Source organism: Eptatretus burgeri, chromosome 10, assembly GCF_056783735.1.
Source record: "Eptatretus burgeri isolate ZD-2024b chromosome 10, Ebu_testis_v1, whole genome shotgun sequence".
Lineage (NCBI taxonomy): Eukaryota > Metazoa > Chordata > Myxini > Myxiniformes > Myxinidae > Eptatretus > Eptatretus burgeri.
The window spans coordinates 94,278,587-94,305,340 of record NC_140970.1 but is presented as its reverse complement, the minus strand read 5'-3'; the positions used below and the strand labels follow the sequence as shown (position 1 = coordinate 94,305,340).

The 26,754-nt window shown below is 42.8% G+C and overlaps 2 protein-coding genes across 4 annotated transcripts; both read left to right on the top strand.

Moving 5' to 3' along the window:
* Window positions 1-355: 355 nt before the first annotated feature.
* LOC147019156 (juxtaposed with another zinc finger protein 1-like) lies at window positions 356-26,754 on the top strand. Of its 3 annotated transcripts, none has more exons than XM_085899473.1 (5): window positions 356-800; window positions 14,222-14,294; window positions 20,788-21,035; window positions 21,579-21,751; window positions 26,359-26,754. In XM_085899473.1, exons 1-5 carry the CDS (start codon window positions 686-688, stop codon window positions 26,533-26,535), a joined length of 786 nt encoding a protein of 261 aa, XP_085755599.1. In that variant the 5' UTR covers window positions 356-685; the 3' UTR covers window positions 26,536-26,754. The 3 variants fall into 3 exon arrangements, with proteins under 3 accessions (XP_085755599.1, XP_085755601.1, XP_085755600.1); XM_085899475.1 differs by having other exon boundaries at window positions 358-800; window positions 20,839-21,035; XM_085899474.1 differs by having other exon boundaries at window positions 358-800; window positions 21,582-21,751.
* LOC147019157 (uncharacterized) lies at window positions 21,759-26,352 on the top strand. The gene has a single exon (XM_085899476.1). It carries the CDS (start codon window positions 24,526-24,528, stop codon window positions 25,255-25,257), a length of 732 nt encoding a protein of 243 aa, XP_085755602.1. The 5' UTR covers window positions 21,759-24,525; the 3' UTR covers window positions 25,258-26,352.

Here is a 26,754-nt window from a genome sequence, read left to right as displayed (position 1 = left end):
TTCTTCTTCTTCTTCTTCTTCTTCTTCTTCCTCTTCTACTTCATCTTCTTCTTCTTCTTCTACTTCTTCTTCTTCTTCTTCTTCTTCTTCTTCTTCTTCTACTACTTCTTCTACTACTTCTTCTACGACTTCTTCTACTACTTCTTCTACTACTTCTTCTTCTTCTTCTTCTTCTTCTACTACTTCTTCTACGACTTCTTCTACTACTTCTTCTACTACTTCTTCTACTACTTCTTCTTCTTCTACTACTTCTTCTTATTCTACTACTTCTTCTTCTACTACTTCTTCTTCTTCTACTACTTCTTCTTCTTCTACTACTTCTTCTTCTACTACTTCTTCTTCTACTTCTTCTACCTCTTCTACTTCTTCTTCTTCTCTCACGCGACCAGCAAAGTCTTCGCTTTGTCCAGCCTCCTTCAATAATCCCTCATCTCCACTTCATCCTTTTACCATTATCTGACTTTCTTTCCCTCTTTTTCCGAATTTTCTCTTCTTCAGGATTTCTCCCTCATCCGTCCCACGAACTGCTTCTTCTTCTTCTCCCTCCGTCATTCTCCCTCTGTCTGTGACACACACCCCACACCCCTCACCCCTCACCCCCACCTCACCCTCGTCGCTTTCATCTTCCGTTTCTCGAACATTCTCCCTCTCCCTGTGCCGTCCCTCCTCCTTTGTGTTGGTGACGATGTCGGGCCGCGACACCAACCCTTTCTTCTCCAACACCTGTCGATTTGGGGATTGCGGAGTCGCGTTTCCCACCCTCAGGGAACTGATCGAGCACATCGAGGAAACTCACATCGGTAACGGTGTTCAACGTGCCCGCCCATCATGGTCGTGTTCTGGAGAAACAACGACAAGAGGATACATGAATGGAGGATGGAGGATGATTAAGTGGTTGTGGTGGAGGATGCGGTGTTTGGTTGTGGTGGTAGTGGTGGTGGTGGATGATGTGATAATGAATGATGTAGTCTGTAGATGATGTAGTGAATGGTGGTGGTGGATGATCTGATAATTAATAATGGAGACTGTAGATGATGTAGTGAATGGTGGTGGTGGTGGTGGATGATGTGATAATGAATAATGGAGACTGTAGATGATGTAGTGAATGGTGGTGGTGGTGGATGATCTGATAATGAATGCTGCACACTGCAGATGATGTAGTGAATGGTGGTGGTGGTGGATGATGTGATAATGAATGATGCACACTGCAGATGATGTGAATGGTGGTGGATGATGTGATAATGAATGATGCACACTGCAGATGATGTAGTGAATGGTGGTGGTGGTGGATGATGTGATAATGAATAATGTAGACTGTAGATGATGTCGTGAATGGTGGTGGTGGTGGATGATATGATAATGAATGACGTAGTGAATGGTGGTGGTGGTGGTGGGTGATGTGATAATGAATGATGTAGACTGTAGATGTTGTGAATGGTGGTGGATGATGTGATAATGAATGATGCACACTGCAGATGATGTAGTGAATGGTGGTGGTGGTGGATGATGTGATAATGAATAATGTAGACTGTAGATTATGTAGTGAATGGTGGTGGTGGTGGATGATATGATAATGAATGACGTAGTGAATGGTGGTGGTGGTGGGGGGTGATGTCATCATGAATGTTATAGACTGTAGATGATGTAGTGAATGGTGGTAGTTGTGGTGGTGGTGGGTGATGTCATAATGAATGTTCTAGACTGTAGATGATGCAGTGAATGGTGGTGGGCAGGATGCGATTTGTAAACTTCAGTGTGGTCACGGGAGCACAACTTGAGGTTGGGACATGGTCACGATGTGGAATGGTCACGATGCGGAATGGTCACGATGCGGAATGGTCACGATGCGGAATGGTCACGATGCGGAATGGTCACGATGTGGAATGGTCACGATGTGGAATGGTCACGATGTGGAATGGTCACGATGTGGAATGGTCACGATGTGGAATGGTCACGATGTGGAATGGTCACGATGTGGAATGGTCACGATGTGGAATGGTGACGATGTGGAATGGTGACGATGCGGAATGGTCACGATGCGGAATGGTCACGATGTGGAATGGTCACGATGTGGAATGGTCACAATGCGGCATGGCCAGTTTGTTCTGGATCTGGTTGTCTTTCTGAGGAGATTTTGGAATGAAGAACCAATATTTGGGGCAAAAACCCCCTTTAACGACCTTTAAATGTTCGGATTTGGATTGGGAGCACAACCCCATGAGACCTTACTGTCCTGATTCATTGGACCAAATTTGGTCCATATCGCTCAGGTAGTTGTGGAGAAGAAGATGTTTTCGTGCAAATGAGGGATTCGGGGAAGAGGGGCGGTCTCCTTTCTGGGGGCCATGAGGAGCACAATTTAAAGTTAGAGGGTGGTCCCGATGCCTCGTGGTGAGGTTGGTCTGGATCTCTCTGTTGGTTTCTGAGAAGATTTTTGAATATAGCACCGATATTTGAGGCAATCCCCCCCTAAACCCACTTTATGGGGAGCACAACACCATGAGATCTTGCTGTCCTGATGCATCGTCCAAAATTTGTTCGTTTTTGGTCGGGTAGTTTGTGGAGAAAACTTTGTAGTCAAATGTTTACGTACGTATGGATTGAGGGCAGGACACTGAGGCTTATTTCAGAGAAATAACCGAAACGGAGGGGAAATACACCTTGGCGCTCACCTGGTCGAATAATGATACTGAGGAGGAAATCAACATGGGATGGAATCAGCAAAATGTACCAATGAACCAATGTTATAGCAAATCCATATTTGTGGGGCGGAGGGGGCAACCCCCACCCCATTCAGCCCTGAAACCCGAAATGTTTTTAATGTCATGAACATACTTGGTACATACTGGGTGATGAAGGTTGTGGTCAAGTTTCATCAAAATTTAAAATTGTGTAGTTTTAGAGAAGAAGTTGCCATTGTTTGTGGATTGACAGATGGACGACATATCATTCCATCAGCTCTCCGGAACTACGTTCCAGGCGAGCGAAAAGTATAGCTAATATATTTGTCACACCAAATTTTTTTTTCAAAAAGAAGTAAATAATGGAAGTCTGTTCAGAGTGCACCGGCCCATGCCAAATAAATAAATAGCATATCCTCCAGCACGCAACACTGCCGGGCGGTGTGCCATTGGCATCGAATGATGCCGCCGTGCAGCACAATGATGCGTAATTGGGAGGGGGTGGTGCACAACAACGGATTCATTGTGTAATTTAAATAAATAAATAAAAATCGTAAAATAATTAATTTCCGAATCAATTGGCTAATAGCATACATCAGCCACCACTGTTTCATCCGAATCTGTAACTTTTTTGAAAATTAAGGAATTAATCGAAAAATGAATGATTTACTAATTAATTATTTTTTTCAAAAAAATCCCTCAATCGCCAAATTACTTGGTCACTGTCATGTCCAAATATCATCTTCCGAGCTCAAAAGGTGTCTGAGATATTGCCCAGATGAGAAAGAAAATAAATAAGTAATTGATTAATAAAAACATGAGAAATCCTGTTTTTGCCAAAGCACTTGTTCAGATTGTGCCCAACTTTCAGTTTCCTCGCTCAAAGGATGGCTCAGATATCGCCCAGACAAACATAAAAACCAATGTCACCCCCAGGGTGACCAGTATCTTGCCAAAATGTGAACATGAGTGACTTATTTATTCGATTAAAGTCACTCAAAAAATAAGGGTTTCGTCGACCTTGATGCTTGATCTTTTTGTGACCTTGACCTTTGACCTTGACCTTTATATTTTCGTATGGTTAATGGTTTCTCTCCAGGACCGTTGTACATGAAATATCAAGAGATTTTGATGAGAACTGAGGAAATGAAATTTTCATGAAAAATCCGTTTTTCGTCATGACGTGATGACGTCATAGCGTCAAACTTTTGACAGATCTGGAAAACACTTATCAAGCGCTTTCATATGAGGTATTACTCGATATGGTATCTAAGATTTCAAAATTTGACCCAGGGGTCAAAAACTTTTGACCTCGGGCGCTAACCATGAAGGTCAAGGCCAATCGCCACCAAAAATTAATCAGCTGAGCGCCAGACCATGAACTATATTCCCATGAAGTTTTAGACGATCCGATCAAAATTACTCAAAAAATAAGGGTTTCGTCGACTCCCCTGATTTGCGACAAAGTGACCTTGACCTTGAAAATTTTATGCGCTGAAAGGGACCTCTATAGGACTCTGATATGCGAAGTTACAAAAATTTCCAATGATAACTGTGCTCTGCAGAGTGATCAATACGTGATTACAGACAAACAAACAAAAAAAAATAATAATAAATACAAGCTGAATTACATATCTTGCAAAAACTTCGTTTTGGCAAGATAACAAACAAGAAAATGAAAAATCGTGCTGAGCATGACACTTGGCAAATAAGTTGACCTTTCCGTGTGGTGGTCCAAGCTGTAATGTCATGGAATGTGTGATGTTTATTTGTTCGTACATTAATAAAATGACGCGACGTCACAAATAACAATTATCAGGCACGCGTTGTCATGGTAACGACAGTCGATTGAAAATTTTCACAACTCGTTTAAAGCCACCATGTGACATTCAACAACTTATCATCGGTGCTTGTTGCCTTCATTCTGATCGTAGAAAATATTTGAAAATACCTTGGAACATTGCTTTTCAACCAGTTTCACGATCCCGTTATCAGGTTTGAAATATGTTGTAAAACAAAAATAAGTATTTTATATGTGTGTTTTTCATGTTTTGGATGATCCTGACGTTGACCTTGGGTCAATTTCGATCAAACTTTGTACACATGTTAATAATACTTGCATAAATAGACAGTATAATTTTCAATATAATAACTGCAAAACTCTTTGAGAAATAGCCATGTGTAATTCACCAAATTCCCCATTGGTTTATAATGGGCGATAATATAAAGTGATGCAGAATCCAGATCCTGATCTTGAACATCACCAAAAGTCACAGATCTTTTTGCACTGTAGATTTCTATCAGCTGTTAAAATTTCATCCATATCGGTTAAGAATTGTGACCTGTAGACCGTTTTTACAGCCATTTTTCCCTGCTGTGCAGGGGTTTGGCTTTTTGTGAGGCAATGTTTTATGGCCGGATGCCCTTCCTGACGCCAACCCTGGTCGCCTCAGACGACACACAGGGATATGGTACACCTATTCTAACCGGGGCATACACCGGGACCAGTACACTGGCACTCATTTCGCCGACCTCGGAAGGATGACAGGCTGAGTCAACCCCCTGGTGTTAATTCAGCAGCCAACGGGGCTTGAACTCAGGACACTGGGATCCCAAGCCGCCACCCTAACCACTAAGCCAACACCAGGCTCAATTGTGACCTGTAGAACGAATAGAATTTTTTTTTTAAATCACGCCAATAGCTAAAAACATTGACGTCATACGCTTGCGAAAACTGTACATCATTTGTACTAACATGCATTTTAAAACATTTAGATATTCCATTGAAGTTTGTTTTGGCGTCAACAGGAAGTCACTACGAGTTACGGTTCCTGAGTTATGTTCAAAAGCTTGTTTTCACCTTTTTTTGACAGAACGTTGTGACGTTAAGTGCGATTATGACGTGATTTGATCCCAGACTATTTCAGCAAGATTGGCTATCTCGTGTTAAAATTTGAGAACGATTGCTTCAGTCGTTTCGGCTGCACACGAGCGTAAATATTTTTTTAAAATGACATCAATAGGCAAAACTTTGATGTCATACGCTTGCGAAAACTATGCTTAATTTGTAATTTGATGCATCCAGTAATCATTTAGAGATTTTAATGAAGTTTAATTTGGCGTCAACCGGAAGTCGCTGCGACTTCCGGTCACTGAGTTATGTCCAAAAATGTGTTTTCACGTTGTGTGACGTCACGTCGTGACATTTAGTCCGATTAAGATGGGCTTTGGACGCAGACCGTCTCAGGTGGATTGCCTATCAGGTGTAAAAATTTAAGAACGACTGGTCCAGCCGTTTGGGCTGTAGACGACCGCACAAACAAACAAACAACCAAACCAACAAACGGAACAGACCAACATACGTGACGAAATCAAAGATTTCGCCAAGTAACAAACAAATGAAAAATCACTCGTCGAGTGACACTTCACGAAACGGAACGGCACTCTGTAGAGCACATGGCTCCGCCAGGCTGAACAGTTTACATTTTGTATCTTTCTGATCGGCAGATCTGAATCCGGACCTTAACGAAAACCGAATCGGCTTGTTCTTGTCACCTCACCAACTCATCCACCGAGTTTTGTCATAACTCGTCCACAACGTTTTGAGATATCATGTTATACTGTTGTGGCCAAAAATATTGGCACCCTTGTGCTTTTTTCAAATAACTATAATAATAACAATAATAATAAATAACCGATTTTCTCTAAAAATAACTTCAAATTGGTAAAAGTATTTTGTCTCCACAATTCTTTATTTAACCGTTCATATTACAGAATATTTGTTTTTGATTCAGAACTTAATATCTCCTTTTAAATCAGAAAATAAAAATAAATGGCATTGACAAAATTCTTCACACCCTCGACTTGATATTTGGCAGCACAACCTTTGGACAAAATTCCTGCAGTCAAGCGCTTCCTTTAGCCATGAATGAGCTTCCTACAGCTCTCCACTTGAAGTTTGGCCCACTCTTCTTGTGCAAACTGTTCCAGTTCTCACAGATTTGATGGGTGCCTTCTCCCAACTGCTGGTTTCAGATCTCCCCACAGGTGTTCAATGGGATTGAGATCTGGACTCATTGCTCACCACTTTAGAACAGTCCATCGTTTTGTCTTGAACCATTCCTGGGTGCTTTTTGAAGTGTGTGTTGGGGTCATTGTCCTGCTGCAAGACCCATGACCTTAGATGGAGACCCAGCTTTCTGACACTGGGTTGAACATTGCGCTCCCAGATGTCTTGGTAATCTCCTGATTTCATGATGCCACGCACACATTCAAGGCACCCAGTGCCCGAGGCAGCATCGCAACCCCAAAACATCACTGAATCTCCTCCATGTTTGACTGTAGAGAAGGTTTTCTTTTCTGTGAAGGCTTCATTTTGTTTTCTGCAAACATAGAGATGATGTGCTTTCCCAAAAAGCTCTAATTTGGCCTCATCTGTTCACACGACATTCTCCCAGAAGGATTTTGGCTTGTTCAGGTGTGTTTTGGCAAACTCCAGTCGTGCTTTCTTATGTCTCTCTCTATCAGCAGTGGGGTCCTCCTGGGTCTCCCACCATAGAACCCCTTTCATCGAGTTGGCGACGGATGGTGCGAGTTGAAACTGTCATACCTTGTGTCTGAAGATTGGCTTGAATCTTTTGTCAGTTGATCGAGGGTCTTTCTCCACCATTCGAACAATCCTGCGATGAAGCTTTCTCTTGTGGCCACGCCCAGGGAGTTTGCTACTGTGCCATGGGCCTTACACTTTGTGATAACATTGCTTACGGTGGACACAGGAACATCATGGTCTCTGAAGATGGACTTGTTTCCTTGAGATTGTCCATGCTTGGCTACAATCTTGTGTCTGACCTACTCAGACAATTCTTTGGTTTTCTTTCTTTTCGCCCTGCCCATTGTGGTTCACACAGTGACACAAACAGCAGAATGACTCCTTTTCTCCATTCAAACTCGTTGAATGCGTGATTTTTATATTGCAGACATCTGCAACTCACCACAGTTGAAATCTCATTTGTCGACTTAAATCAATCCTGCTTGAAATCTCATTATTTCTCGCAACTTCGAAAATGTACCAATAATATTGTCCGGGCCATTTTAGGATTTCTGTGTGGAAGAAGCGAACATTTAGTTTTTTTTTTCACCTTTGTTTTTTTTGTTCCACTGCAAACCAAAGAAGTACATTTCTGGATACCAAAATATTTTTTAATTTCAACAATTTTCTGAAAGAAATGGTGTATTATTTGAAAAAGTGCAAGGGTGCCAATATTTTTGGCCTCGACAGTACATAGTTTTTGGCTCCATCTGTCAATGGTGAAGAATCTCTTGAAAAATTCTCGAATCCGGATTTGGGATGTTCACCAAAATCGGATCGATTCGTCCTTGTTACACACCCAACATGTCAACCAAGTTTCATCCGAATCTGTCCACAACTTTTTGAGATATCATGGAATATCGTTTTTAGTCCCATCTCTCAATGGTGAAGAATCAGTTAAAAATTAAATAATTCTCACAGACAAATCAAGATTCGGATCTTCACCAAAATTGAGTTGATTCATCCTCGTGGCATTCCCAACCGGTCCACCAAGTTTAATCGAAATCCATTATTAACCTTTTGAGATATTGTACTACATATCATTTTTGGCCCAATCACTCAATGGTGAAGAATCGTTGAAAGATTCTCAGATCACGATCAGGATTTGGATCTTCACCAAAATTGAGCGTTGTTGTCCTTGGCCAGAATATCCACAAAAATTTCAGAACGATTGCTTGAAAACTGCTCGCACAAATCGTGTGACAGACACACAGACACAACAGACCAATATAGTTGTTGAATTTTTTTTTCGCGAAGTTACAAATGGATTCTTCTTCTCCTTCTCCTTCTTCTCCTCCTACTCCTCCTCCTCCTCCTCCTCTTCCTCCCCCTCCTCCTCCTCCTCCTCCTCCACACACTGGTGCTCATTTCGCCGACCTCGGGAGGAGTGAAAACTGAGTACGCTCTTTCGACGCACATCATCGCAGGCACCTTCAGCGCACGGCGATGTCATGCAGCGCCTTGAGATGGAATAGGGAGGGGTGTTGGACAATGAATCGATTATCTTGGAACTATTTAAGCTCCACATGTCGAGATTCAAAACTTACCATATAAATCAAAGTTTGACAGGATAATAACAGAATATGTTTGGTGTTGGCTTAATGGCGAGTGTGGTGGGCTTGGGATCCTCGGATCCTCCTCAGTTGATTTCCTCCTCAGTATCCTTCTTCTACCAGGTGAGTGGCCAGTGGTGTTGCCCCTATTTTGAATCTTAAAAGCAGGTCGTGTTTTTGGGGGTTTTTTTGAACACCAAATCCAGTCTCGTGTAAGAGTTAATACACAGAAACATATAACAAGATAGGAGACAAGAGGCTGGGAGAGGGAACCACAAAGTAGTGGGGAACAAAGGCAATAGGATATCTGTGGAAAGGAGAGGGATGGGGCGGGGTACACGGGTAAACGAGATCGTACTGCAGAGACTTTCAGGAAGGAGAACAGGGAATTTTGTAGGAGGTGGGTTTGGGGTGGATTATCCGGGGTAGTAAAGATCAAGATTTTGGATGGGGGAAGGCATGAGATGGTGGTGAACAGCTGTTTTGAAAACCTGGAGGGAGGAGTGGGATTGAAGAGAGTGTGGGAGTTTGTTCCAGAGGTGGGAAAAAAAAGGAATGAAAGAGGGAAGGTGAGCAGTGATTCTTGATTTTTGCAGTTTCACTGGAAGTAGATTTTTGGTGGACTTTGAACACTCTGAAGAAAAATAGAGGAGACAAATCACAGAGAAAGTGGGGCTTGGGCGGGGGGGTAAGGCCAGAGAGGAGACTGAAGAAGAGAGAAAGACCACCAACCTGCCTCTGGTGAGAGTGAGAGACCCAAAGACTCAGCTTCATCGTGGGAGACACCAATGGTCTAAAAAGCCATGGTTTCCACAGTGTGAAGTCGAGCTTGGTGTGAGGCAGGAACACCACCCCAGAGGGGGGAGCAGTTCTTCATCAGCCTGCTAATGAAAACTTTGGAAATGGTTTGAAGCTCAGGTGTGCCAAGAAAGGACTTTACACAACGTGGGATGTCCATTTGGTGACTCCTGGGAGAGCCACATCTCCAAGCTGTCCTCCAAAGCCAAAGATTGTGGCAGATGGTGAGAACCAAAAGCTTGAATGAAAGGACTTCTTGAAGGGGATTTTTGACAAAGTAAATTGGGGCGGTGGTTCCAGACGGTCGTTTCGGAGAGACATCGTGAGAGTGTGAGATTTGTCAGGATTTAAAGACATGTTCCATGTGTTGGACCAGTTTGTGATTTTATCCATATCTGCAGAGAGTGAAGAGGCTGCTGCTTGCCAATCTGAGGGATGACAGATGGCATGGCAGAGCATGGAGTCATTATCAAAGAGATAAAGAGGATTTTACTTTTTCTCCATCCAAGGGGACATGAATGAACATATTGATGCACATTAGGTGCACGGTCGGTCCCCTTGGCCCACGGACTATACAGTACAGATAAGGGACTTTTAAAATGATATGTGCTGATGAGGCGTTTCGCACATATGTGGTGCGTGTTTTCATTGATTAACTTTGACTAACTGGGGATCTTTTAACCTGTCATTGCTGGTGTGAAATCTGTAATTCAACTTTTAAACATATTTTTCGGCATTTCAATGAAAGAGTGCCAATTCCAACACAACAATAATTGTTGTGTTCCTCGATGCAAATCGGACTCAGGAAAATGCATTGAAATACACAGAATATCCATGGAAGTAAAGGGTTGAGTTTCTTCCATGTCCTGAAAATGTGCGCGCGTGCACACAGACACACGCACAGACACGCACACACACACGCACACAGACGCACACATACACACACATACACACACACACGCACACACACATTTCTCCCTTCAGCATGAGATGCAAAAATCTCGTGTAATTTATCTTGTGACCCTGGATCCAAGGAAACAATTATATTTATAACAGCTCTCACAGTTCCTGTTGCTCCCCCCTCCCCCAACACGATTAATTGTAAATATCATTTTAAAACTTGCCCTGTGAATCCACAACCCCGAGATGTGACCTTCTCATCGCTGTTACATGCCTGGTGTGGGCTTAATTGCAAGAGTGGTGGGCTTGGGATCTTCGAGTCCTGAGTTCAAATCCCACTTGGTTGTTGAAGCCATATCAGGTGGGGTTGACTCAGCCTGTCATCGTTCTGAGGTTGGCAAAAATGAGTGCCAGCTTGCTGGTGTCGAAGAATTCTCAGTCATCAGTACAATTTCAGCATTTATTTATTAAACAGACAAATACTTAATTATCATGTGTGTATCGGAGATTCTGAACAGACAAACTCATCATTCCAGATCTCTCAAATACAAATGGAGAATCTTAGTCCTTATATAATTTTCAGTAAGACAGTTTTTTTAATCATCTCTGGCACTGGCACCAGTTTGTCTGATCTTGACATCTTCCAGGTGAAGCTTAGCTTCAATCTTCTTGGACAGCTCTTGCTTGAATGGTTGAAACACATATTTCAAATCCAGACATGTTAATCTTTTCCTAATACAGAAAATGCACAGAATGCTGGAATGACGTAAAACACCCACTCTGGTCGTTAAAACAAGTTTCCATCATATGTTGGTCAAAAGTCAGTCTGCTTCTCCCAAAACTGGGAAGATATATTATCTTGAAACGATGAGAACTTAGTGGATACATCTGGACATCTTAAATCCACATTCTAACTTGTTTGTGTCTTTTATAAAAATTCCTTTTGATAGCTTTGGAATGATAGGCAATTCTTCTTACATTCAACTAATTGGCAAAGTTCAAGCTGTTTACACTTTTAATATACAGGTGATCTTTCCATACAAAGGAGAAATATAATTATGTTAATTCCAGATGGATACACACTTAAAAACATCATATCATATTTGAGTACATTTTATTTCAGGTTTAACATTTTCATTTTAATCCCAAGTTTTAACTATCATCAATTTATTTATTTCATCACCTTCAAACCCATAATGATAAAAATGTATCTACACTGGTATCTTGCGTTGGAGTGGCGACCCGTCCAGGATTGTGCCCAATCGCCCAGGAGACTGCTTAGACAGCGCCAATACTCTGCACAGAGTACGGTCCCAATGGATTGTTGGATGATTGCTGTTACGAAGCACCAGTGGCATGCAGAGGTCTGCTGATGCCCGGGGCAAATCTTCATTGTATGCCCAAAAGACTCAAGTATAAGGCCTAATATACTGAGAAATATTATGAGAAAGGAAAACATTTTGAATATATAAACACAGATGAAACATGAAATAAACGCTTTATTCGATTTTAATATAAATCAATAAAATTTATTAAGTTCTTTTCCCCAAATGATACCTCCTGTCACAAAACACCTGAACTACTTCATTTTTTACATCAGCTGTGAGAAATTATTTTTCAATGCTTATTAAAGCCAGGTTGGTCAGTCACTCCTGTCACATAAAAGACCTCAGATATGTTTTTATTAATTTCAGTTTTGAAAATGACCTTTCACAGCTTGCGACTGAAAATGCGATTGCAAGCAGTAATCTGTATGAAACACACAGCGTTGGAAAGACATCCCTCCCATAGTGCAGTAAAGACTCCAGAGCATCTTTAGGATCAGGGGGAACTCTATTCCCTCCATCTCGAAGGAGCATCACAAAATCAATAATTTCGTCATATAACTGAATTGCAACCACATCATTGTCATAATAATTTGCAAAGTCTGAACATTCCTTTTTTTAATTTCTCTCTTTCTTGTTCATCTTCAATCACTCCTGAGTTCAAGTTCAGAAGAAAAGAAAATCGGTCACTGAGTCTTTGAAGACGGACACTGCGGTCTTCAATTTCAATTTTTGAGCTCCCATCCTCAGCAAATGGACCACTTTTATTCTGATATCTTTCAGGGCCATGTTGTAATATTGTCATCTTCAAATGATCTGGAATCAGTTTCTTCAAACAGCCAAAATCGCTTCTTTGCAAAAATATGCTAAAAACTTCTTTATTTTCTTCACATGGATCATCATCCTGACAACGAGACTGAGGAGAGAGAGTATTAAATTCTGACCGAGCTGAATCCGTATCAGAAAAATCCTTCTCTGCACCGACATCATCTTTGACTTCTCCAGGTTCTCCTACTTCTTCTTTACTTCTTTTTATCCATGTATCTAACGGCCCTCTTTGATGGGACTCATCTTCGACTCTGCCCCTCTTTTTTTTCCTGTTCTATGCTCCACTCGGTTGCACTTTCTTCATCTGAGACATCTGAAAAAAAAAATTAAAAAATATGTACAAAGTGATGACTAACATACACACTTCTGAGACAAGCTTATTTTCTCTTGAACAAATATTCATTCTTGTATTTGTAGATAATAAGAGAACAAAAAAATCTTCGTTGGAGATAAAACCATTAAACCATTAAAATTAAAATAACAATATTGTTATAGATAACAGCTCCACCACCAACTCCCTGCACGTTGCCAATGCAGCTTCTTATAGCCCGAGGGGAGAAGCATTGGTGGTTTCGCCACCCGAAATCGGCGCTTCCCCCTTTCACCTCTGAACCTTCACCCCAGGCTGGCTCCGCCCCTTTCACCTCTGATTGGCTGGCCCTTTCCAGGGCAAAGCCCGTCTTGATCCGTTTATGCAAATCGGCCGTTTGGATTTGCCTCTGAAACAGTTTGCCTCTGTTTGCTGATGAGGGCGCTGTGTTGTGGAGATGGCGTGGTTGTGGAGAATAAACTATACTGCAATAATTCTGAAACTCGATAATAATAAGCACACGAAATACTCGTAACATTTCATTTTCTATCTCAAAAACCATAAGACGCATGAGAAAATGGGAAGAAAATGGTAAACAATCGGTCAGTTGCAGACGGGTAAACCATATTTCATTTCTTTGTTCCTTTCTCTCAGGTTCCTTTCCAAGTATTTTCACCTTCTTTTATAAGATTTGAGAGCCATTTTAGGGAACAATCCTTATTGCTCACGTACAATAGCAGTTCACATTCCCCGAAGATTGCTGTTTCTCGGGGTTTCTGCATCTGCGTACTGAGCATTCTGCGGTGGATTACGTCATCCTTAAAGTCCCTTGTTTGTTCACCAGCCCAGCTCGGGATCCCAACATCAATGAGTTGTTGCTCATAATGGTAACAACAAACATTCCAAGTTCGTCAAACTTCTTCTGATGAAAGGAATTGTAACAGCTTGTCTTGCCACGTGTTGGAATATGGTTGTTTACCTGCATGCTGAGTCTTGTCATGTGTTGGAATATATATTAATTTTTTTAAACCTGCAAGGTGAGTGTTGTCATGTGTTAGAAAAGGTTTTGTTTTTGTTTTTGTTTTTACCTGCAAGGTGAGTGTTGTCATTTGTTGGAATATGGTTGTTTATCTGCAAGGTTAGTCTTGTTACGTGTTGAAATAAGGTTGTTTACCTGTGAAGTGAGTCTTGCCACCTGATGGAATATTCTTGCTTAATCTTTGCTGTCTTGTCCCCAGATTGGGACCCTCGAGCAGTGGAAATTCTGGAGGAGCAGCAGCCCATGTGCATTTCTATGAGCTACATATGCAGGTAGTTGTGAATGTTACTGATTGGACAGTGGTAGTGCCTACAGTGGCAAAAGGAATGGATGAAGGAGTGAATGAATAAATTTGAACATAATTATTTTTTATGCCTCCCCTGACAAAGTTGCCGGAGACATTATGTTTTCTGGTTGTCCGATGGGTTGGCTGTCCATCTGTGATGGGTTTTTGTCACCGTGACAACTTCAAAACAGCAGAAGGGATCAAAGTCAAACTTGGTACAAGTATATATAATGATGCAAAGATTAACCGTTTACATTATGGGGTCAAGAGGTCAGCAGGCCTGCAAGGTAAAATTCTGTTACCGCACTAACTTCTGAAACAGTGATGGAATTTTTACCATCTTGGAAGAGTCTACATGATGATACAAAGATGAACTGACTAGATTTTGCCGTCGACGGTCAGAGGTCCTGTCAGGTGAATGGCTGGAGCGATCGACGTCAAACTTGGTGCAAGTATTTATAATGATGTAAAGATAAATTGATTAGATTATGGGATCAAAAGATCAAAGGTCAGAGGTCCTGTTAGGTAAAAATTCTGTTACCGTGCTAACTTGGGACACAGTGATGGGATTTGACCGAACTGTATAAGTTTACTGTACGATGCAAAGATGAACTGATTCGATTTTGGCATCAAGAGATCAAAGATCAGAGGTAATGTCAGGTACAAATGTAACACTTGAGAACAGCTAAATATATTTGAATCAAACTTGGTACAAGTATGTATAATGATGTAACAATGTGGGTTGAGGAATATTGGTCGATGTCGTGATGTCGAAGAGTGCCGTTCTAGTTTCACTTATTTGGCTCACAGAAGAACTGCAATACCAATCACAAACAAACACACGGGACAACGTGCACTTGATTTCAAACAAACATGGTGGCTGAGCTCAGGGGAAGTGATGTCACCATAGGAATATATGTACATTAAAATGGTTGGTCCAGTGTTTAGCACAGCATTTGTGGCAGCCATCTTGGAATATGTGTGATGATGGCACCTTCAAGGAAGTCATGCAGCAGCAGTGGGACAGAATGTTTTGCGATTAACTGCACAAACCAACAAACTGGGATAAAACAACACGGTCAAAGCTTCCACAAGTGAGTCGTGATTATTCATAATTTTGATGATGAACCGTATTCAGCTATTATGAGCTTGATTATTTCAGCAGAGTAAATTGGCCATGCTACGTTGATTGTCTTCAACTCGGTCGGCCTCGAGGCTGTTATTGTCAATACCACTGACGATGGAAGCCAGTGAGACTGTGATTGCATTTAATTGATTGGGACTGATGGTGGGTGGTATCAGCACCGATGAGAATGGGGTTTGGGGGAGATTGCTGCCCTGGGCCCCGATGAGAGGCCCAAGCTTCACCCGTATTTTTTATATTTTGTTAAACAGTCCAGTGAAACCCCTCGTCGGCTCGTCCTCACTTCCTCATCGTTTGATGAGTTAAGAGTTATGGCCAGTGAAAGATCATGTTATGCCCTGTTTGAAGTCCCACGTTCTTGCGGGGTTGGCTGGGGGGAAGTTTGGCTCAAGTCTTTTTTCACGAACCAGCTGGTCAGGTGTGACATTCGACTGAGGTTTGGGCAATAATTAATAATTTTTTCAGGCTGCAGGCAATAGTTTGCTGACTCTTCGCGAAGGATCCAGTGGGATCTTTAACTGCCACCAGCTCATGTTGGTGATGAGATGCCCAGTTTAACGTCCATGGGAGGGACGGCACACATATTTATGAATCAGCCAGTCTGGAAAACACCGCGATTACAGTTTATTGCTGGGCCAAGATTCAAACTCAGGCTAGAAAAGCAAAAGCAGCATCGAATGCCGCCACAAACGCACGGACAGACACGAACTTCAACTTGTGTCATGGATTTGTTAACACTGTCGGGTCCAGCCGGGGGCGCGTGGGATGGAAGTTGGCAGATGCGCCCACCAGAACAGAAACGCAGGGGTTTATTCTTGAACCCACAACGAGTAGACAAACACAAGTAAATTTAACAAATAATAATTTAATGAACATAAATCAAAGATTTATAGTGAAAATAACTCAAGGGTGAAAATGAAATGTGAGGTCAAACTAAATCCTAATTTGAGGCGTCTCTCCTCAGTTACAAACACAGGTGAGGAAAAAGATAAAAATAAAATAAATTCCCCCCTTTTATGCCGGTACGCAGCCGTGCATCCAGAGGTGACCTTTCGGAGCCTCACAGTCGTTGAACCGTGAAGCCACCTCATGCGAAAACGCACCAAAAAAATGTTGCCAAGTCGCTTCTCACCAGTGTGACCACTCCTCATTTTCATAAATGAAAGAATTCACAAGATTTCGGAAAAGTGATGATAATAGAAAACCTATATGCCAAGAAAACCTACAGAAAACCAAGACTCCAAAGTGAACAACGAATAGCCAAGATCTTGTGAAAAAAGCCAATGAGTGGTCACACTGCTTCTCACGGCTCATGTACCTGGGGTAATTCACGCAGACGGTCTCCAATGCCAGGGCCCCAAACCACCATACAGTTTCTTGTCACGATCGAGATTGTCGATCCCGCTGCTTTCTTAACACCAGGTCCGCTCACAGCAAAGGGCGCCGCCTTTCTCTTTGAACATAACAATGGGACAATTGCTGAGGCTCCGAGATCAGGCCAAGAGATGCGCTCTTCTTTTCCTCTTCTCTTCTCTTCTCTTCTCAGAAACGTACAAACTTCACAACCCATCGAACGTCTTGTTCCAGCACGCGAGCAAATTCACACAGCATGAAAAACGAGAATCACACAGCCATCTTGACAGTGTCGAGGATAAGCCAGAGAGGTCCTATCTGTTCTGACCGCCATCTCCACACTCTCATCCTCCCTTTTCCGTCACACATACCAATCGTCAGCCTCGGGGGCGCGGCCTGCCGGTACGATTGCGGGAAGGCAGGGTTTTTGCCTGCTCGGAACCGTTCGGCTCTGTTGTTGGCGTAAAAAATGTTCTTTTATTTCCAGCTTCGTAAATGCCAAAATGAAGGAAAAGGTCAAGGGGGAAATCGCATACCGGGAGAACTAGCCGTAAACCCTACCTCATAAACACAGCACCACCCCCATGTGGTGACACATTACAAATTACGCTCTCAGTTTTCCCAATTTTGTTTACATATAGATGTCTCCTTACCATCCACGGACCATGCTGCACTATACAATTCTATATTTACGATGAAATTCCTCTGTCGACCCCCCCCCAAACATAACAATACTTTCTTTATTTACTTTTCAAAACATATGCTTTGAGCTAAAATGCTGCTGCTGTTATTTTGCTTTGTTGATAGCCTTGTTGCTGTTCCAATTTAGGATCCTCCTTAAATAATGTTATTTTTAAAAGTTACATCAGAGCGATTAAGGAGTGAAAATGCTGTGAGTGCGGCGATTCTAATTGGAAGCCACAGTTGCCTCTCAATCTGTCTGACCGCAGAGTGTTTTTTTTGGAGCTGGCGTCCTCAGGACCAGATGTCGGGCAAAGGTCCGACAAGCTCTCTTGTGATAAAAGCAGACCCTGGATCTAAAACATTATATTGTAAGGTTAAAAGAGCCATTACAAAATGGGTGGGAATGTCTGTCAGTCTCTGAACATTTCTGTTTTTTGCCTCTCCTCCCTTATTATTATTATTTTGCTTCTCATGGAATGCTATCCAACTCAAGGCAATCACAGTTCCTTCCACAAAGCTCAGAACAAGTGTGTGTCTCTCCTCAGGAGAGCCAGAAAATAACATATTTCTAATCTGAAGTCTGAACTCTCAAACCTGTCTGCCTTCTCCAAATCCTGGTGCCATCTAGTTAAGTCTGTTTCTGGTCGTTGTTCCCCCTCCATCCCCTCCATTACCTGAAATGGCTGCACAGCTGACACTGCACATGAAAAGGCTGAATGCCTAAACTCTGTGTTTGCTTCTAAATCGTGTGTCCCAAACCCATCGCTTTCTGGACTCACCTTACCCAGTCACACCCAGCTGTTCCTGGACTCTGTGTCCTTTTCTCCTAACAAGGTGGAGAGCTTGCTGTCAGACCTCGACTCGTATTCTGCAATCGGTACAGACGGCATCAGCCCATATCAGCCCATCAGTGTCCGTAAAACCTGCTCTGCTACTCTTGCTTACCCTCTCTCTGTTCTATTCACCCTCTCATTTGCTCAAGGTCATCTGCCATCTGCTTGGAAATCAGTAAACATTTACCGCTCTGCATAAAAAGGTGCAAAAACAGATCCCTGCAACTCCAGACCAATCAGCAATCTCCCAATCAAAAGCAGGGTTATGTAATCTATCATCCCTTCGAAAATTAAATCCTTCCTCTTCAAGGAAATATAAGGAATTGCAAGGAATTTTTACGTGCAGGAGGAGGCCTTTGGGCCCATCATGTCTGTACTGCACCAACACCAGATTTAATCAATCCGTCAATTCCCCTTCCCTTTGTGTGCAGCCTTTTGGCTGCTACACTGGTACTCATTTTGCTGACCTCGGAAGGATGCCAGGCTGTGTTAACCCCTTGGTGTTAATTCAGTGGCAAACGGGACTAGGATCCCAAGCCACCACCCGATTCGCTCAGCCAACACCGGGTTCTCAATGGTCAACACCAGGTAAACATTCTCTTCATTTCCGATCATCAATTTGGATTCAGACCCGGTTACTTTACCTTGGATATGCTGCTTCTGCTCTCCCAACAATGGATGGAGATCCTCAATGCCAGACATGACATCAGAGCCATCTCATTCGGCACATCGCTTGCTTTTATACAGTCTGGTACCCTGCCCTTCTCACCAAACTCTCTTCCTATGGTATCCAAGGACATCTCCATTCATGGCTCGCAGACTTACTCTCCTGTCACAGCCATTGTGTGCCCCTTCATGGAGTTTTCATGCCCTCTTCCTGTCCAGGCTGGAGTTCCTCAAGGCAATGTTCTGGGCCCTGTTCTTTTTATGGTTTTCATAAATGATCTCTCTGACTCTGTAAAATCCTCTATCTCTTTGCTGATGACTCCACCCTCTGCCGAAGCAACTGTCATCCCTCAGATTGGCAAGCAGCAGCCACTTCACTCTCCTCAGATCTGGATAAAATCACAAACTGGTCCAACATGTGGAACATGTCTTTCAATCCTGAGAAATCTCACACTCTCACGATGTCTTTCTGAAGGGACCGTTTTGACCCCCCCTCCCCTTCTACTTTCTCAACAATATTTTGGAAGAAGTCCTTTCATTTAAGCTTCTGAGTCTCACTATCTGCCATGATGTTTCCTGGGAAAGCTGCATTTCCAAACTGGCCTCCAAAGCCAGTCGCCGACTGGGAATCCTTCACCCTGCAAAGTCCTTCCAAGGCCCACCTGAGTTCCTCACCGCATACAAAGATTTTGTCTGCAGCTTGATGGAGTACTGCTCTCCCCTATGGGCTGGTGCTCCTGCCTCTCCCCTTTCTCAGGTTTACACTGCGGAAGCCAAGGCATTTAGGATCATTGGTATCTCCCGCGATGAGGCTGAGTCTTTGGGCCTCTCACTCTCTCACTGCAGGCAGGTCGGTGGTCTTTGTGGCTTCGACCGTCTCCTCTCCGGTTTCGCCCCCCCCCTCGGCTCTGTCTGCGATACGTCCCGCCCATATTTCTCTCCAGGGCGCTCTTTGTCCGCCAGCAACCACCTTCTCGTAAAACTACCAAAATCACGAATCACTGCTCACCTTCACTCTTTCATTCCTTTGTTTTTCCGCCTTTGGAATAAACTCCCACACTCTCTTTCATCCCATTCTTCTCTCCAGGCCTTCAAAACATTCATTCACCACCATCTTTTATGTTCCCCCATCCAAAACTTTGATCTTTTCTACCCCCATGAAGCCACCACAAACCCACCTCCTTCAAATTCCTTGCTTTCCTTCCTGAAAGTCCCTGTAGTGTCCATTTTGTACACCCCATGTTCCCCACCCCATCCCTCTCTCTTCCACAGATCTCTGAATTTCTCTGTTTCCCATTGTTTTGTCCTTCCCTCTCCCCCCCCCCCCTTTTGTCTTATGACAATGTATTCCAAAAAGAAATAAAATGCAAGTCATCAAAGATGCGAGTGATTTTCAAAAGAGCAGTCTTGCTTGGAAGACTGTTCGAAAAAAATAACAAGAAGGAAGTCAAACATCACTGGTGGGATTTACGACGAGTTATTGGTGCCAGTCATGCATCATCGTGTGGTGTGCGACAGTCTCCGACAATCACCGACACGGCGCAATATATTGACCAATTATACTTCAGCTTCAGTATCTTCTGGCCATAGCATCATATAATCTGCAGCATTTTTTAAACAGTCGCCTCTGTGAACTCTGAATACCAAAAAGGTATTGGGAAAGTTAAATGTAGTATCCTGAGCCTCAGATGTGTTTCCTTAAGTATTCAGCAAACCTTCAGAAGCATTTAAAAAAATTGTTTTGTTTTACTTCACCTTTCCTGGGTCATCCTCTCCACACCCAAATGCTCGAATATTAGAAACTTTTTATTCTACCGAGTGGATCTCGCACAAGGATGTGTATGTTCTAGGGCCCATATTGATACGACACGACGCAACACTGAGTTGATGAAGAAAGACAACCAGGACGAGGTCATGCTCACAACTCGAAGTGTGCATCCATCTTCCTGTAAGGTCGAAAAGGAACCACAAAACTGTGTCGGACTAACGTCTGTGGTCATCCCTCCGGATACACCACCCTCCTCTCTCCTTTGTGACACTGTGTCGGGTGAGTCTGATAGCGATGGCCTCACGCTCACCATCACTCTCTTTTTTTTGTTTGTTTTTTTAATTGTTTCTTTTGCCCCGAATTTCCTTCCGGTTTGAGAATCCTCATTATTTTAAGGAAGTGACCTTTGAGTTTGATATTGTATTTGTTTTATATTGTTTGATCACTTCATCACATGCCAGTGCGGATTGAGCTTTCATTTGCTGTGTTTGTCATTCGCAAATTTGTCCGAGCAATTACCGTTTCATATTTCAGGTTGCTCATTGTGTGGTTGAAAGGTCAAAGAAGACTTTGGTACCTGCTCGTAAAATTGACGATTAACCTCCAATATGTAGCGTGTTGAAGATTTATGAATCAAGTGGGTCTTTTGGAGTCAGATTTTGTTTTCCGATATTTAGATATCCAGGCCCGAGTGAGATGCAGTGTCACAAGGCCCAGTTTTTATTCCGCTTCACTTGCTTATCATGACGACCTTTAAGATTTTACCACGGGAGTAATTTTTATGCTTTACTTGTGCATCTGAGTTGTTGTGCCTTTGTGAAGCAGCAAGTAAATTTGGCGATGAGGAAGATGATCATAAGAAGTCAGATAGCGATGAATCATGGACCATGGAGAGCACCATTAACTCGAACACCATTTTGAAGGCGGTGTCGATGAATTTTCAGGAGGAGAAGCCATATGCCTGCCCAATGCCGGGCTGCAAAAAGCGATACAAGGTAAGAGATCATTTTCACGATGGTGGTGAGCCAAAGCGATGAACAAATACAGAAATTAACTGAAACAAGTCTGAAGACTACAATGGTTGACGAGCGGTATTTGACGATGTACATTGTTTCAGAAGTCAAGGATGAGACAATGTGATAATGTTTGACCAAGTTATAAAAATGATCAACATGTTGTGGTACGAGTGACAGGTTATGAGCTGCAAAATGTCGAAAACCCGGTTTCATTCAACAACTTTAAAAATTTGACCTTTGCATAACCTTTAAAGGTCACAAAACAATGTTGTGGACATTAAAATAAGGAAACAGGATACGTGCTAAAGCTTAATGGAGTTAGTTCGTCGAAGAAGGTCAAAAACCCGGTTCGATTCCCACAACTTTGAAAATTTGACCTTTGTGAACTTTAAAGGTCAAAGGTCAAGGATTATGACCTTTGGTGCAAAACTTCCTCTGGAACATTCCAGGAACAATATAACATCATATAGGCTATATGGCATTTCGCACTCCTCGGATTATTCATTCTTTCATGACATCAGCGTAAAAACAAAGTTGAAGGGGGCGCCACGGGCAAGGTGTTCGAGATAGAGCAAAATGGTTTCAAGACTTGAGGTGGGGAATGACCTCAAGATTAAGCATAAAAAATATTGTCATCCGAGCTCTCAAAGTTTGGGCAGTCGTATGATTTTTATGTCAAAATTCGCAATTTTCTAAGTCGTGACCTTGTGGCCTTGACCTTGGGACGAAAATGAAAAATCGAGCTCTGTGGTGCTATGGAGGTGCCATTGGGCGAACTGAATACTGAAACCCCCATCAGATTCGATAAGCCCCCAAGGAGAATATGCAAATTTAAATCGGCTACCCCCTAAAATCACATTTTTTGGGCGTGGCTCCACCCATAATGGGTTCCCCATGCCTATTCTCAGGAAAACACAACTTGATCATGATATAAACCTCCCACCAAAATTTTATCAGATCGGATCAAAACCCACGGAGCTATGCACGGGACAGACAGACAGACATATAGACAGACAGACAGACAAGCCAGAAGGCGAACATGGGGAGTCGCCTCCCCAATAGAACCTGACGCGATGGGCCCGTTCGATGGGGAATGACCTGAGGATTAAGCACAAGAAAATTCATCATTTTCGCTTCAATGGTTAATGCTGCAGATTGTTTTTTCGTTAAAATACCCCCACATTTTGAGCTTTTTCGGCCGTTGCTCGACAAAAGAGGGATCCGTAGCAACGGTTCTTTCTCACACATAACCAGGATATACCATGAACCTACCATACCAGTTTCATGTATATCTGACTCATAGTCTCTGAGATATAACGAACTTCGTTTTTTTATTGTTTTCGACCAGAGTTCATTCAAAGTCTATCTTCTCCGACAATTGTCGTAGGATTCAGCTGGAAATTTTTCACAATATGGCTGAATGTACTGCCCACAGTCGCTCATGGCCTGATTTTTTATTTTCGAAAATTTTTTTTTTTCTGTTTTTTCAAAAATTTCAAAGTCCCGTTGCTAGGCAACGGTGGCATCCATAGCAACGGTTCTCATTGACACACAACTCGGTCATGATATGAACCTACCCACCAAGTTTCATCGAAATCGCCATTGTATTAACAGAGCACTGGACCGAACAGACAGACAGACAGACAGACAAACATCTCAACGGAAAAACTGATAATCAGGGTAGAACAAATAGTCCATGGGCCCAGGCATATATCGGTACCATCTGAGGAAACCAAACTTTAGGGCTACTAAGTTATTGGTAGGGACTATATGATTATTTCAATATGTGATAACCGTTCCAGAAGAGCAGCTTAGTGTATGTATTTTGCATTTTTACCATTATACCATTCTGAGATATTGACGTTTTGGAGGAAAATCACACAATGGACTATTGACACATCCCATGAAGGTAATATCATTCAAAAACAGCTCAGGATATCCAGATTTGTTATCTGCACACTTACAACAAGCATACTTCCCATCTTGAGGCACAGATCGGCACCACGAACCCATTCGGACGGATTCCCATGGATCAGACGATCGAGGAGACTGTCAACAAAGACACACAGACACCTGGAGGAACGAAAGGATTCAGCCTGAATCCAGGAGCTGTGACCCGATACTATCTGACATCAGATTAGCACAGTATGTACCTTGGGCACCTGAGGGATATGGTAGGTCGACGTCACTCCCAGCTGAACCATCCAGATCTGCAGTTACCTCGGATCCGGAGGGATGAGGTTGACATCCAATCCTTGGTGGATCTCATGGAGAACAGCGAGCTGGATCCACTGAGTCCTGATTGTCAGCTTGTCGACCGCGACTGTTGCTCCTCCTGATGTCGCCAATGACCTCCTCGCGGCTCGCACGGTAGGAGAGGAGGAATACCAGGATTTCAAGAAGAAACGCCTGGAGACAAATCCACCAACTTCACAGTTCAATGACAAGATGACAAAAAGGAACTTGAAAACATTCACCCACATAAGGAAGAAACCAACCAGCAAAGCGCAGGCCAAAGAAATTGTTCTCAAGGCTGACAGGAACCTGTTTGGGCACATGATCCTCGTTGCTCAGAGTTGAGATCTGCACATGAGAGATGTCTTGGCGCACCCCTGGGGCCCTTGCCATGGTCAATTGCTAATGGCGATGGATCTCTGCGGAAGAAGAACAAAGCAACCCTTGCCAGAGAGCTGGAAAAGAGTGTTTCTCCCGCTGAAGTGATTGCAGAGCCATCAGCAACTGTCATTGATGGCATGAGCCTGGTACAGAAGATGAAAGGGAATGACAAGACGTTTTCACAGCTGGTTGAAGCGATACTGTCAACGGCTCTTCATGATGGAGCCCAGAGCAAACGCATTGATGTTGTCTTCGATGTTTACCGAGAGACGTCCATCAAAGACGCAGAGAGATGCAACAGAGGTGCAAGCACAGCGGGCCACAACATTCAGCAGTGGGGGAAACTGCTCTGCAGCTCTTCCAACAAGGCAAGTCTAATCAAGTTCCTGGTAGAGGAGTGGAAAGAACCAAAAAGCAGGGAGAAACTGAAGGCAAAGTTGCTCAATGTAACCTGCGAGGAGGTCTGCTACAAGCTCACCAAGGACCACTGGGAGGAAGTGGCAGAGCTGAAGTCCACGCAGGAGGAAGCAGACACCCGAATGCTTCTGCATGCTCTGCATGCAGCAGAGGCTGGGAACAAGGCTGTGGTGATCACTGCCGAAGATACAGATGTCCTCGTGCTGTGTCTTGCCTTCAATAAGGACATCCCATGCCCCGTGTATCAGAAGTGTGGTACGCATACCCGCACACGGTTCCTAGACATTGACAAGCTTGCAAGATCGATGGGAGACAGTGTCTGTGATGCCCTGGTTGGGCTGCACGTGTTCTCCGGTTGTGATACATTCCCATGGACTATAAGCTGCCAGTCTGCAATGGTTATCACATCAAAATATGATCTATATATCCACACACCAATTCAAAAATCATAACTAGGATTGGTTTCCTGAGATGGTCCCGACAAGTGGAATTTCTGGCCTAGGACTAAAATTTCAAAAAAAAAAAAAAAACATTTTTCGACTAGATCGACTACCCAACAGACAGACACACAACAATAACGAATATCGTGGTCACTTATTTTTTTTCGTGAAAATATGTTTTCGTGAACCAATAAGAGAAGTGATGAGGAAGGTTTTCATGGAGACACCACTGTTGAACCTACACGGGAAAGGTAGTTCAAAAGATAAACACGTGATTGTGTGATACAAGAGTTCATAGGACTGTTTTTAACATAATGAAGGAAAAGTCCAAATAAAACCCTGTCGGCTTGAATTGGAATCACAAATTTAAAGAAAGTCTCACTCCAATATTGTTGGAAACTTGTTGTCCACGATCGAAACTTTTCCTCCACCCTTTTGCTTCCCCTTCAAGCTCATGTTTTCAATCAAAGGACCAGGCCAACTGAACATACCATTCAGGAAAAAGGTTGTAAGAGTACAACACATTGGAACAGGACCTGGTCCAAAGTCTCTGTTAGAACCATGTCAGAGGACTGCATTCCTCATCAACCTGGTCCAAAGTTTAGGCACATTGGCAAGAGTGGGGGAAAAATAGCACATTGACATGATTTAGAAAGAAAGGGTTAAACCGAGATAGTTGTTAGGGGTTGGGGTGGGGAAGGAGAGTTGGGAGAAATCTTCTCTTTCACAATCTTGAGTTTAAAGATGGTTTATTTTTGTATTTTTGTTTCAGACTTGTGGTGTTTCAGAATGTTCACTTCAAAAGCTTTAAGTAAATACGCAAAATTAACGGTGGAAAGAAAATGGGAATTTATTTTAAATGTTTTGGTCTTGCGGGGCACTAGGGGTGAACTACAACAATTGTGTCATGTCAATGATGATCAGGTAAAGCAAGACCGTTCTGACACGGGCTCGGTGCACGACCGAATAATGTTCACTGTACATTACATGAGCACGTGCATTGAAACTCAGATGTGAAGTGTCGGAATGAAATTATCGTGATTTCAAAATAGTTTAATCAAACATTATAATTTGCTTTTAATCGCTGTTTCCATAATTTGTTTATATTTCTAGAACTTGAATGGGATGAAGTATCATGCACAAAACGGACACCGTATGCAGACAGCTGCCCCAAAACCTTTTATATGCCACTGTGGAAGGAAGTACAAGACATGTCGGAGACTGATACGTCACAAAAATAACGTTCACCCTCCCGTCTCTCCTGAACTCGTCGAGAAAGTGCAAGAGTAGTTCTGGTGAAGTGTTGTTTCCATCTGTCTGCATCCTGCATACAATAACCGTCGGTTTGTGTGTTTGCTCCCACCAGAGACAAATGCGTCGAGTTCAGCAGTAGACCTTGTTCTTCATTTGACCAATGCGTTGAGACCATGATGATTTGTGATCCCTTCTGACATTCTTTACGCTTATAACTGTCAGATGATAAAGATTATTAAAAATTTCTGTTTCTGG